Source organism: Centruroides sculpturatus, unplaced genomic scaffold (assembly GCF_000671375.1).
Source record: "Centruroides sculpturatus isolate CEXI.00-Female unplaced genomic scaffold, Cexi_2.0 scaffold659, whole genome shotgun sequence".
Lineage (NCBI taxonomy): Eukaryota > Metazoa > Arthropoda > Arachnida > Scorpiones > Buthidae > Centruroides > Centruroides sculpturatus.
Genome location: NW_019384850.1, coordinates 6,244 through 20,838, shown reverse-complemented (window position 1 = coordinate 20,838; position 14,595 = coordinate 6,244). Strand labels below are relative to the sequence as shown.

Genomic DNA, 14,595 nt, shown 5'->3' with positions numbered 1-14,595 from the left:
CATTTGATGTGAAAGTGGAAGATGCCCCTCCAGATGTCCAACTTGAGTTGATAGACATCCAGTGCAGTGATGAATTGAAATCACAGTTCAAAAATTCTAATCTCCTCACATTCTACAAAGAACTGCCAGATAAATCATTTCCAAAACTGAAAGACAATGCTCGATTTTGTGCAAGCATGTTTGGCAGTACCTATGTATGCGAACAAGTGTTTTCGCTTATGAATTTAAACAAGTGCAAAACACGGAACAGGTTAACCAAAGAGAATTTGGAAAATCTGGTTGTTTCAACATCTGCCATTACACCAGACATCAAGAAGATTGCTGCCAGCATCCAATCTCAGCCATCGCATTAATCGCTTGGAGGTCCGGCCCCCAGTCAGTAAACTTAACCCTAATTTGGCCCTTCTTCACAAAAGGTTGTGCATCCCTGATTAATATTAATAAAGTACTACGAGGTATACTAGCTAAGATACACAAATATGCCTGTATTACAATATTCCTGCCAAAAAGAGGATATTGTTTTTTCAATATTGATAAATGCTGGAGTATAAGTATTTAACAAATAGCACTGGAAAACTTTTCCATTTTTAAATCAATGTATGCTAGTTTTCACATTGATTTTAACTTTAAACAGGGATAATGCCTGGTTTTACGTTAAAAAAGTAAAGGACAATAAATTGGTACCATGTTAAAATTATAACATTATACTGAAATTTCCTGGGTAGTAAATCATAGTTTATCAGCTATTTCGAATCATCATAAATCTAAACATATTTTACTGCCAACTAAAAGTAAAAAATAGCAAGTAAATATAACAATGAAGATTTCATTGTCTGTTCAATACCAGTTTTGAAATTGGTTTTTTGCTAAAAATGCAATTTACTGTAAACTGATTAATTGGTTTTACTAAAAACAAGTTTTGTTGCCAGCACTAGTCCACACTATTGACTATACTTTTATAAATGTTTCTCAAAGATGCAAATGCATTACACTTCTTAGATTTTCTAACAATCTCACTTTCTCTAACAGTTTAAGATTATGTTCATAAAATTTTCACTCAGTTTTCTAAACTACTAAAATTATATCTATAATTTTAATTGAACATTTTTCTTGTTTTGCATTTCAAATGATTAATATTATCATCATTATTTTAGGTTTATTGGCAAGATATTGGAGGTATGCACGAAGTAAAACAAAAATTGAAAGAAGCAATAGAATGGCCAGTGAAGCATCCCGAAATATTTCAAAAAATGGGATTCCCACAGAGACATGGTATATTGATGTATGGTCCACCTGGGTGTTCTAAAACAATGATTGCCAAAGCATTAGCTACAGAAAGTGAACTTAATTTTATAGCAATTAAAGTATGATTTATTTTTTTTTAAATAATTGTTGATTATTGTTAGTGGATGAAATCTAAGAATGATACATAGTTTTAATTCTGTGTTAAAATTGTTAATGAAGTTCATTCTAGATTTTAAATTTAATTCATTAATTTAGAAATCTGAAATTTTCTAAATTATTTAAATTTAAAATTCATTTCAGATCTTTAATGTTACCACATGATGATGATGATGATATAACAACTCACCTATAGACCAAATTCTGTAATTTAATTAAAAAATTGCATAAATATAGCTAAAAAATTTGATGATTTGATTTATGATTGATAAATTTGGATCTTGGTTGATAAAGATGTTATTTTTAATTTATTTTTGAGCAGCAAATTTATCATTTAGTTTCTTCTACGCTTTTGCAGAATACTCCTTATAAATTTCATTTTATTATATTTTTTTAAAAGACCATCTGTTTGTCAAAGGCTGTGTTTCCATTAAGCAAGTAGCATGACTGCATAAGAAGTATAAAGAATAATGGAATGCTAGAGTCACTGAAGGACTCCAAGTTTTCTTTCATATTGAAATGTCTTTTAGAATTACACATTCCATTATCACATTCCATGGAATTGTAACAGAAATGTTGAGATGGTGTTCTAAAGTTCTCAAGATTTTGGAAATTTTGACCAACTTGTTTATATGATGTTTGTGTTTCAATGGTTATTGTTACTATAAATTTGTAATAAGTGATATATTTAGTACAGAATAGAGATAAATGAATTTTCTCTATTTGTACTAAATATTTAGTTACTTGATACAATTTNATCTGACAATAGTAGTTTTACTAAGCTGTAATAAAAATTACTTTTAATTCAATTTTTACTATTATTAGAAATATTGTAGCATTTTTTCATTTATTTTTATTTTTACATTGGTTTGAGACCTAATGCTGTTGTTGTGTGCTTAATAAACAATAGTGTAAATATGTTTCTAGTAGGTTTTATACAGTATGAACTGGAAAGTGAAAAGAAAGCTGTGATTTACTTTAAGGTGATATTTATCTTATAGCAGTAATCTGGATATAGCCTGTCAAATTTGTTTTTACTCTCTACTATGTGGGCACCAAGAGGTCTTTTCTCTAGCTCATTATGGGTTCAGCCATGCCCACAATGGCACATTTAGGTTGTGAAGCATGTGGCTTTACATATCCATAAAGGCGGCTATACACGATGGGTTAATCCTCAGGAGTAACCATGCATGCCTGATTTTGAGTAATTCCTGGAAGTGTGTGGGGGAAAATTTAACAGTTTCGGCGAACTGTACCGACCACCTGAGTAGAATCGCCCATACTCGTTAGGTTAATTCTCAAAGGATTAACCATGCATGCCTGACCTTTATAATTCCTGGTAGTGTGTGGAGAGAAATTTAACAGTTTTGGCGAACTGTATCGACTACTGGAGTAGAATTGAAAAACCATTTGATTTTCCTGGCGCAGTGTCAGGAACATCTGACTGCGCAGGCCGACCTAAACGTGTGTGAGAACAATGTTTCGTGAATGTTTGGAAGAATTATTTTCTATAACCTTATTAACTTTTATTATTTATAACCTAATAAATTAATTTTTCAGGTTATAAATTATTTTCGGATCAAAAATTTCTTGAGTAAATTAAAATTATAAATAATTTTAATATTTAGAAAACTTCTCAATTCATTTCTTCCGTTTTCATAAAACATCTTGATACTCTATATCATTTTCTTTTACATTTTAAAAAATTTATTGTTTTAATATCCAAGTAAATTAAAACATGACAACTTAAAATAAGACAAAGTTTAATAAATTCTTTTTAATTATTAAATTATAAAATTAATTTGCGATAATAATGTTTACAATTTGTACTAATATCGGATGTGGTTGAGAATTATTAATATATATTCGTCTATAAAATTTAATCCATGAATTTTTTTGGTAGTAAAATCGACTTGCCATTGTCTTTCACTGATAATTGATGCTTTTTAACATAATCTATAGCCCAAGATTTCTCTTTAAAAATTAATTTTGTGATCTGAAATAATTCCATTAAAAAATTATTCATATGAAAAATTAATTTTGTGATCAGTGCTACCCAAACCACCACTACTAGACTTCTATGCATACTTTTCCCCCGCGAGTTTTAATAGAATTTGTTGCCAATAAACATCAGTGGCATAATAATAAACACAATGATGTAGCGAACATAACTGGCGCCTGGGCCACAACACTATATTGACGCCCTTTCACCCTCCAGAAACAAATTTTGTTTTTCTTGGAAACCATTTGGCTCCCCTCTGCAAGTGGCGCCCGGGGCAAGCTGCCCCACCCTCTGCTGAGAGGTTTTCTTTGTTTGTGGGCGATAGGAAATTCTGAAGTTCCTCAAGGTCAGGCAGCCTCAAAGGATTAACTTAACGTGTATAGCTGCCTTAACAGACAATACTCCAAAAAATTTTTGTAGTTTTTTTTCAACTGCCCAGATTCAATCCTGGGTCCTTCAGAGTGGTAAACTGATGCCTTAACTTCCTTGGCCATCTAGCTAGCAACTGCCATAGTGAGATATACCTGTATAAGGCCTGGATTTAGGGGTTAAAGGTAACCTGGTCTAGTAGACTGGACATTGTCTCAGATTCCATGCTAAAATTCACAATACAAATCAAATTACTGTAATTTTCTTTATTATAGCTTGAATTACTTATCCAGTGTATTTGAAATGTTTAGTTATTCAATTAGTAATTTGTTATAAATGNAATAGGTCTGTGTTATAATAAAATTACTGTTTACTAGAGTATAAATGTGATTAGACAAACTGTGCATGGACAGTATATGGGTTCATATTTTAAATCTTTCTCTTGTACATGGGTTTAAAATATATTTCTATGCATTTTTCTTTCATATATGTTTTAAGATTAAGCATTCCAGATAATTTTCATGTTCTATGTTTTCCTCTTTTGTTATCACTTTAATACATTACTATTGAAAAGAAATTGTTATGCTTTTGTATCATAAAAAGGTTTATTTTTGTTTAAATTTTAGTTACTTGCTTATTAATTTAACTTTCAGAAATCAATGCAATTTTCTTTATAGATGATATAATGTTATAAAACAGGTAACTGTTTTTTTCATTTTTTGTGTACCATTTGCTAAATTAAAATAAAGATATGTTGCACTCAGTGGGTGTTTTAATTTTGCAATTACATTGCTAAATAGTTTTAAGATAAAAGGACAATTTCACTTTTATATTAGATATGTAATATATTTAGAGTGGTTTTATGTAATAACAATTAAAATTTTCTAGGGTCCTGAACTGTTTAGTAAATGGGTTGGTGAATCTGAAAGGAATGTGAGAGAAGTATTTCTTAAAGCAAAAAACATGGCTCCTTGTATTATTTTTTTTGATGAGATAGACAGTTTAGCTTCACAGCGTGAAAGGTAAGAAAAATAAGTTGACATAAGTTATTATGCATATAAACTCTATTTTACTAATAAATAAATAATACCTGAAGTATAAAACCCTAGCATGTAAATCATATATTGACTCAAAATCCAACCTAAAATCTGCTCAATTTCCAATTGCTATAATTATATAAATCAATAAAACATGCATTATTAATGCCAAACAATTTCTGAATTATATTGGGTTATATATTACTACTACTATTATTAATTAAATGCTAAGTAATTAGTAGTAGTTACCGGTATTAGTAATGTATAGCTCAATATAATTCAGCAATTGTTTGGCTTTAATATATAACTATTGGGTTTGGATATTTATATTTGCACACATGTATTACGTCTTTCATTGAAATTCTCAAATTCCACTTGATGCATTTTTGCCTTAGGTTTGATTTCTTTCACTGGATGAAATGTAATTATCATTTTAAGATTTACTTTTAAAATGATTTGCTTATGAAATTGTATTTAATATATAAATCAACAGAAATTTATGTAAACTATAATCAATATTAAGTATTTATTATGCTGAAATAAAATTTTCATTTTGATAAGATTTGTCAAATTGAAAAGCTTCTTAATATTTATTCATATAGTACAGGCATGGCAACATACGGCCTGCGGGTTGGATCTGGCCCACGTATTGAATATATGCAGCCCGTGATTAATCTTTCAATATTAGCTATTTAACTTCCAATAATTGTCGAAAGGATATTCCAATAATTGGTCAAAAGTCGATTCTTTATTTTTTGAAAAAATTCCATTGTAGAGATTTACAACTTTTGTTCCATTCTGTGTGATAATGCCAAAATAAAAAAAAAAATGATAAAATTAAAATATTAATATTTATCATAAAATAATGTATGTTAGACAGTAATTCAAGATATACAGGTGATATTCAATTTAACTTAGTAATTCGTCTGCTTTGCTAGAAATATAATACTAATATATTTAAACATTTATTTACTTAAATGAATTTTTTTTGTATTTAACATTTTTTAATTTTAATATTTTGTTTGGCCCGTGTAAAAAGTTTTCTTTCCAATTTGGCCCGAGGGAAAAAACTGTTGGCCATGCCTGATATAGTAGTTCATATTATTTGATTTTGCTTGCTGATTCACATTTAGTTGCTATAATCATTAAGTAGTTAGGACTAATCAAAATATATATATGTGTGAACTGCAGGGGAGGTCGGGGGTCAGTCGCACCTCCCTGTTCTGCAACAGGTTGTTAAACCTGTTCACTGTCAAGATGGTTATTTTACGATAATGGTCCCGAGGGTTGGAACTCTCAAATGTCGGTTGAGTGGAGGGAGAGTATTTGGGGTTGACGATAAGGTGAAGTAAAACATCAACAGCACACCGCTATATATAACAACTAACCTCTAAAAACCAATTTCGGTGTGTTTTCTCCAAAAAAATACAATATCACAAACGTTTTTGAACATAAAGTTCTTCCTCAGGTGAGAAACAGACGAAAAATTGAATAAAATTCGATGGAACACTTTCTGAAAGAGCTCCGTAAAACGATTCGAAAAAACCTCGTGCGTATGACAATATCATTGCACATGCGCCTTCCTCAGAAGTAAAAAATCTCTCTATTAACATCAGTTGTATATAAATGCTTACCACACTACGGATAAAGATAACTCCTCCTTACTGTTAATACACTTATTATTTTGGGAGGTTCTGTATATATATAAATCGCCTCCATCCACCTCAAATGTTCCGTATGTTGCGTGAAGCAGATGATCTTAACCTCAAACATCGGCTGGATGTCCAGATCTGTGGCGTAACACGCCAAAGCTGTTGTAATTCTCTTATGGAGTATGTCCGCTTTAGGTTCTTTCAGTCTCACCCCTAATGAGCGCTTTGTGGAGCCTATGTATATTAAATCCTCATCACATCTGTGATCTTTTAACAGGATGGTATACATTCCAGATAACATGTTTTGGATACCATCCCATTAAAAGATCACAGATGTGATGAGGATTTAATATATGTAGGCTCCACAAAGTGCTCATTAGGGGTGAGACTGAAAGAACATAAAGCGGACATACTCCATAAGAGAATTACAACAGCTTTGGCATGTTACGCCACAGATCTGGACATCCAGCCGATGTTTGAGGTTAAGATCATCTGCTGATTTGCAGATTTGAAGAACATTTGAGGTGGATGGAGGCGATTTATATATATACAGAACCTCCCAAAATAATAAGTGTATTAACAGTAAGGAGGAGTTATCTTTATCCATAGCATGGCAAGCATTTATATACGACTGATGTTAATAGAGAGATTTTTTACTTCTGAGGAAGGCGCATGCGCAACGATATTGTCATACGCATGAGGTTTTTTCGAATCGTTTTACGGAGCTCTTTCAGAAAGTGTTCCATCGAATTTTATTCAATTTTTTGTCTGTTTCTCACCTGAGGAAGAACTTTATGTTCAAAAACGTTTGTGATATTGTATTTTTTTTGGAGAAAATGCACCGACATTGGTTTTTAAAGGTTAGTTGTGATAAGGTGAAGGCCGTATATGAGTAAACAACAAATTTTAACAAATAAACAAGAATTTATTAAAATAAACCAGATTAACAAAGATACAACACAAATCTCGACATTTAATCGCCTAACAGCTCAAGAGAGAGTTTACATGCTTTTTCATACTTCTTTGTAGGGTTCCATGACAATTAAGGAATGTAGGCACGTAAGTGTCCAATAAAAGGTGTCTTTGATCCAACTGAGCACAAACATAAAAGTTCGTGACTCTGGTGACGAATGGATATTGATGTTGGAGAATCGGAATAGTGGCAGGTTCAGAGATTCAACTTGATGTCATCGGTCTGGCTTTCAATAAGAGACTCCCCCAAGAGGGGGTAAGAAATGTCTTTTATAGCTTTTTGTGGGGAATTTCCATCACGTGATCGGATGTTCTATGAGCTAAAGGTTATAGGTGTTCCAGGGACCTAAACAAGGGACGAAAGTTAGGTGCTAACTATAAACTTTTGTGCAAGTCGAGCTGCAAGTTATATGAGGACAATAGAATGTTGATAGTTATGACAGGAAGGTTTACACATTCCCAGCTAAGATCGGTTTTTTCTTCCAATTTGTTACATAAACGAAAGTGAACTAATTACAATTTTTGTTAATAAAATTCTGGATCTCATATTCATAGGGTGTTTTTTTTTAGAGGTATACAAATTTAAAATAAAATAAAACACGTAAAAATAATGTTAATGGCCATGGTGTTGGATTTATTTAAAAGCTAATTTTATGCTATTAGTGTTTAAACATGATTTTGGGCATATGGATGCCATGGCTGGTTCGAATGAAGCGCAATTGGGAAGAACAATTTTCAACCACTTTATTGAGCAACTGGGTCTGTATATCGGCAATAACGCGGCAAATGTTGAGTAACTTACATCCATTAAAAGTCACTGTTTGGTGTGCTTTATGGGCAGCTGGAATCATAGGCCCATATTTCTTTAAAGATGATGCCGGCCAGAACACTACCATCAATGGAGAGCGTTTTTGGAGCCATGATTGCTGACTTCTTCATTCCTCAGTTGAATGGTATTGATGTGGCATAGCTTTGGTTTCAACAAGATGGTGCAACATGCCACACAGTGCATGACACCATCAATTTATTGCAGGAAACATCTGATGAGTGCATAATTTCGCATAATGGACCTGTGAACTGGACTTCACGATTGTGTGATCTCACACGTATGGATTACTTTCTTTGAGGATATGTGAAGTCACTAGTCTACGCCGATAAACCACAGATGCTGGACCACTTGGAAGTCAACATTTGCCGCATTATTGCCGATATACGGCCCCAGTTGCTCGATAAAGTGGTCGAAAATTTGCATACCTCTAAAAAAAACACCCTGTGTGTATATATATATATAAACAATATACATCCTGAAGCTGTATGTATTGATACTAAACCAAATTGATCTCTGTAATTAATTGAGATGATGATATGCTATAATTAATAATTAGAAATTAAGAAATTTGTACTAGAGGTAGATGTTATATGAGAGACCACTAGAGGGGGTTTTAAAATTTTTAATGCAAATTGAAGTGCAAATATCATCTAAAACCTGTTAGTTATATATTAAAGCCAAATTATAGCCAGGTCTGTATTACTATTATTAATAATTAAATGCTGAATAATTATAGGCAGTAGTGATATTCAGCGGGTTCGCACAGGTTCGGTCGAACCCATTGTTAACATTTTCAAAGTTTTTCGAACCTTGTTAAACACACGTAACATTTCTCAGTGGTTTTATTTCTTTTAAAAAATATTAAAATATACGTATTATACTCTGTAAAACTACTAAACTAGAGCCTTATACCATGTTCGCCTTGGTGCGACCTCCCTCGACTGTTTCAATCTCGACTGAAACGAGGCTCAATCGCGATCAACTCAAGAGAGTTCTTGAAACTAAATCCAGTCATAAGAGAGATCCCACAATCCCATGCATGTGAGAAAATACAAGATGGCTGCGGAACACATGTCGTAATAAATTATATACAAAATAAATCATTTTGAACACTTTTTTATTATTTATAAAAATAAGATACAGCTCTGGCATAAACAATGTTAAATTTTAACTGACTTAATTTTGTGAACGCATCTTTTTTATTTATATGGGTATCTTAAGGTCAGTTTTTGTGCTGATGTTGCTAATGCACCATTTGAGCAAAAAAAAAAAAAAAAAAATTGTTAAGGAAAAATTTTCTGTTAGTAAACCCTTTGTTAAATATTTTGAATATCACCACTGATTATAGGGTTAGATGGGAGTTATTGATTTGAGTCCTGCGTCAGGCTAATTCTTTTTTTCCAGAATCTTCTAAATTAAATTAAAATATTAATTTAATTATAATTATTACATTTTACAAAAAAAGCATATAACCTCTCTCTAGTGTCAAATTACTTAGCATTTAATTATTAATAGTAGTAGTAATATAGCTCAATATAATCCAGCAATCATTGGGCTTTCATGTTGAAGTGGATGAGAGCTTGAAAGTGAAGGTTGACTCTAGCTCTGATGTAGCCCCTGAACTATTGTATCAATCGCAAAGTATGAAAGGGGACAAATTGTCAAAGCATTTTTATAGAAGGAAAATTTCGAATATATTGAATATTGAAATTGTATATTATAAAATTTGATGTTGACTTACAAAATATCAACAGTAGTTTATAAAAACAGTTATTTTGATGATATATAAATAAGAATGAAAGAACTTAGTTTTGAAAAATCTTTTCTTATCAATTATTTTTAAACTTTTAATAAGTGACAGCAGAAATATTAATAATACTTTTTGTTTGAAAACATTTTTAATAAAATTGATTATATTTACAGTTCGGAAGGATCAAACGTAGGCAACAGAGTATTGACACAGCTATTGATAGAAATAGATGGAATGGAGCAATTGAAAAATGTTTTCATAGTTTCAGCGACTAACAGACCAGATATGATTGATAAGGTAATTAATTAATTTTAATAATTAGGTTTATAGTATTTTATTTAAATGTTTATTTAATCCCATAAGAAAACTAGTGAAACCAGGTTGAAAAAGTAAAGCTCAGCAAAAACATCTCAGTAGAGGAAACTTTTGAAAGTTGTGGCATAAGAATAGTGGAAGCAGATTTGACAGTAAGACTCAAATATGCTTTATTTTGTGATACTGTTGTAAGATGTTCTAACATTCAGCAAATTAATGTACATGCAATGACTTTAAGGTGCAAAGTAAAGCTCAAAGCCAATAAAAACTCTTTCTAACCTGTTACTGGTGCTTTCTCCTTCTACTAAATTGTAACAAACCAAAATAGCTCTTTACTAATGTTTTTGAACCCTTGATGGTTTTTCTTCAGGTATTTTCGAATCTCTGATGAAAATGCTGCTCGTAAAACTTTAAATTTGAAAATATGTATGTTCGAATCCACGTTTCCTGTTTATGTCATTGTTTGTCATGCACAGTCAATTCCAATATGGCTATCATAAATTACTGTTCATAAGCACTAGCCATGCTACTGATAGCATAATCTCTTCTTTATAATTGATGCATTGATTATCCTTAAGGTTAGCTAAGTATATGCTGGCTGCCTCCAGCCACTTGATATGGTGTATTTGCCATGTGGTGTGGATAATTCTGGCTTTCTTAAATTCGGGGTCTATGCATCAATTATAAAGAAGAGATTATGCTATCAGTAGCGTGGCTAGTGCTTATGAACAGTAATTTATGATAGCCGTATTGGAATTGACTGTGCATGACAAACAATGACGTAAATGGGAAACGTGCATTCGAACATACATATTTTCAAATTTAAAGTTTTATGAGTGGCATTTCCATCAGAGATTCAAAAATACCTGAAGAAGAACCGTCGTTAGGATTTGAAAACATTAGTAAAGAGCTATTTTGGTTTGTTACGATTTAGTAGAAGAAGGAGAACACACCGGTAACAGGTTAGAAAGAGTTTTTATTACTATTCTCTGGTGTTGGGATAAAGATGTGTAAAGCTCAAAGTCTTTTTCTGTGATGATGCTTATTTTTCCTATTTATTATCATGGTAACATTGCTTCATCCAAAACTTCTTGCAGTTGTAGTCTGTGTAAGTGCACTTTATTCACATGTTGAGTCTTGCTGTCAAACCTGCTTTCAGTATTCTTATGCCACAACTTTCAAAAGTCTCCTTTACTTAGATGATTTTGCTGAGCTTAACTTTTTTCAACTTGGTTTCACCAGTTTTTTTAATGAGATTTCTAGTATTTTTCAGTCATCAATAACTTCATAAGAGAATAGTTTTCATGATAATTCTATATTCGTGATAGTCATGTGATAGCCTGCAGATTTTTCTGAAGTCTTTGTATAAATATGAAAAGTTTGATGCAGATCAGGCAAAAAAGCTAAGAACAGAGAGAGAGACAAACATTCTTTTATCTATATATAGTCGTAGACAAAAGATCTCAAAATGTGGAGATTTCCAAAAAACTCAGAGGGTCAAATTTGACACGATTCCAATGCTTTCCTTTCTTATGTATACGTAAGAACTGGAAAAGTAAAATGGGACATTATTTTTATAAGTATTCTATTTTTAAATCATTAGGATTGTATTAATTAATTAATAGATTAAAAGTAATTGCAAAACATCATGTGTGTTAGCTGATTGACCAATAAAATGTTAAAATTTAAAAAATGGATGGACTATAATTTTATAAATGTTCAATACTCAATATTTCAAAATATTAGTCTTTTGGTCCTCATTGCATACACTAAAATTTCATTTAAATTGGTTTATTGGTCTTGGAGATATTAACTGTCAAATTTGGTACTTTAACATTACTTGTGTGGCTGAGCTTTATATAGAGCACTACTGTTCTCCATGATATATCAGGAATTTGTATAAAATTTAAATTGAAACATAAATGATCTAAAACATTATAATTTGATCATCAATTTATATCATGTTCCTATTACTGTAGAGTGTTTGTCCAAAAGCCAGTTATCAGAAACGTCGGTTCATTTCAGTCGGCAAATTTAAATTTTCGCTAGTGCTGTGGTGCTGCAATCTTTGGGTTATTCCAATTTTTTTTTTTTTTTGTTGGTATGTGTGTTTTAGCTGGCAGCACTGGCACTTTTGTGTGATGTTTTTCTGAGGACTGTGTGTCATGCTGAATTGAATATTTTTGATACTAGATCAACTTCTAAAGTACATTTTTTTGCTTTTTATATTTTTCAATATATTTATTTTGTTTGTAAAAAATAAAGAAATAATTTTTAACGATACAATAGCCATGATTATTATTTTAAAAAGTTTACGTTATGCTTAACATCGAAAATTCAATGCGAAGCGACATGCAACGGAGAAAAGTTTCAACATGCGATAGGTTTAATATATTTTTTCGTATATAATTGGTTATCCGAACAACCTCACTCCCCAATTGATTTGGATAAACAATGCTCTACTGTATTACATTAGACAGTAGAAAGTTGATATCTGCATATAACTTAGATTATCAATTCTTTAATTAGCCATACAGAACAGTGAGTAATGATGAAATGTTTTGGTGTAAGAACATTAATTAAAAGAAATTTGCAGGTTTTAAGCAGAGTTTGAAAAAAGAAATGTACGAAAGAGTGGGACTCAAACCCACAACTCCTGCATACTGTGTAGGTGCATTGCCAGTTGGTAATATAATCCAGCAGATTGTTTCACATTTATCAAAGATTGGATTATTAGATGTTTACATATGTATGGTATTATAGTTACTTAATATGAATTTGAAAATTTTATTACAGAAAAAATTTTAAAATATAACAATTTAATTTTGAAAAGTTGAGAATTTATGTATATTTAATTTGGTATGTTTCCTAGGCACTACTGAGACCTGGAAGATTAGACAGCATAATTTATGTTCCATTACCAGATGCAAGTAGTCGAAAAGAAATATTAGAAATTGAAATAAAGAAACGGCCTACATCTTCTGATATAGACGTCTCATTATTAACAAGACGTACAGAAGGATTTTCTGGTGCTGAGGTATTTCAGTGTTCTTTGTTTTTTTGTAATTAACCCATTTTACACTTTTAGATTGTATAATGTAGTCTTAGGAAGGCAATGGCAGAGTCAGGCTCTATTTTGAGACCATCATCTGCTTCAATATGCAAAAACAAAAAATTATTGTGTAAACAGTTATCCCATGTAATGCAGTAGTTAGGTTCTAAAAAAGTGTTGTGTTAAACAAATTACACTGTACAAAACACAGGGTTAGATTTCAAAAGTTAGCAAAAGTGTGCTATTCTTTTTCATAATTTAAGAGAAATATGCTTATTAAAGCAATGAATAATTAGCTAACAATCACAATCAAAAGTATTTCATATTAATACAGTAAAACCTGTCCAAAACAGAACTTGAATAAAATGGAAACCTGTCTAAATGCAAAACTTTCGTTTTCCTTGTTAAAGAAATCTGTTCAAAATGGAAACCTGCCAAAGTGGAAAAAATATTCAATACTTTGAGATTCCAGTTTATGCAGCATAGATTTTACTGAATTAATTTTTTTTACTGCTAAACATCATAAAATGAGGATTTTTTTTTTTAGCACCATATCAGTATCCAAAGATTTTCTGTCGACCTTAATGTTTATTATTGGCAACATCTTGATTTTTCTCAGCATTTTTTCATAAAATCTGATATTTTCGTTTTTGCATTTGCCTAAGAGATCATTAAAAATTTAATCTATAAAATAAAGTACAGCAACAGTCTTTTGGGTTCCTTTAGAGCACTGTCACCAACATCTGGTTTATAGGAAATTTAGACTAGGAAGCTAGGATCAGTTCTCATTAAAGAAAAGAGGGCAAAAGGCAGGAAACAACAATGAAAGTTTAGACACTTAAAATATGTGGGAAAATATGAGACAACACACGATTGCATGAATAAAAAAAATATCGAATACTGGGGCTAGCACTTAAAAATTGTGACGGTTTGACCAGTGAAATTCTCAAACTATATTAGAGCAAAACCATTTTGTATGGTGATATTGAATCTTATCAGTATTATTAGAACACTTATGTACAGTGGAGTAGAGTTCTGGATACGGAAATTTATTCAACTTTTGGAGAAAGGTCTTATCTGCTAGCACTTTTAGTAGTGTAAAACTACCATCATCAGGCGGTACATAAGAAAAAAAAAAGTTCACCAAATTAGGAAGAAACTCAACAAAAAGTTCAAGTGGTTACGCTCAATTACTCACGGAAGACAACAACAAACC

General features: G+C 31.4%; 1 protein-coding gene across 1 annotated transcript; it reads left to right on the top strand.

Moving 5' to 3' along the window:
- The first annotated feature begins 1,107 nt into the window (after positions 1–1,107).
- LOC111630470 (spermatogenesis-associated protein 5-like) lies at positions 1,108–13,482 on the top strand. Its single transcript, XM_023374572.1, has 4 exons — positions 1,108–1,364; positions 4,661–4,794; positions 10,186–10,309; positions 13,200–13,482. Exons 1-4 carry the CDS (start codon positions 1,179–1,181, stop codon positions 13,395–13,397), a joined length of 642 nt encoding a protein of 213 aa, XP_023230340.1. The 5' UTR covers positions 1,108–1,178; the 3' UTR covers positions 13,398–13,482.
- Positions 13,483–14,595: the final 1,113 nt, after the last annotated feature.

Excerpts from the sequence above, each read along its gene's own strand:
- LOC111630470 (XM_023374572.1), top strand. The coding sequence starts at position 1,179 with ATGCACGAAGTAAAACAAAAATTGAAAGAAGCAATAGAATGGCCAGTG. Across the intron at positions 4,795-10,185 it reads TTAGCTTCACAGCGTGAAAG|TTCGGAAGGATCAAACGTAG; the intron begins GTAAGAAAAATA and ends TTATATTTACAG. Across the intron at positions 10,310-13,199 it reads GACCAGATATGATTGATAAG|GCACTACTGAGACCTGGAAG; the intron begins GTAATTAATTAA and ends TATGTTTCCTAG.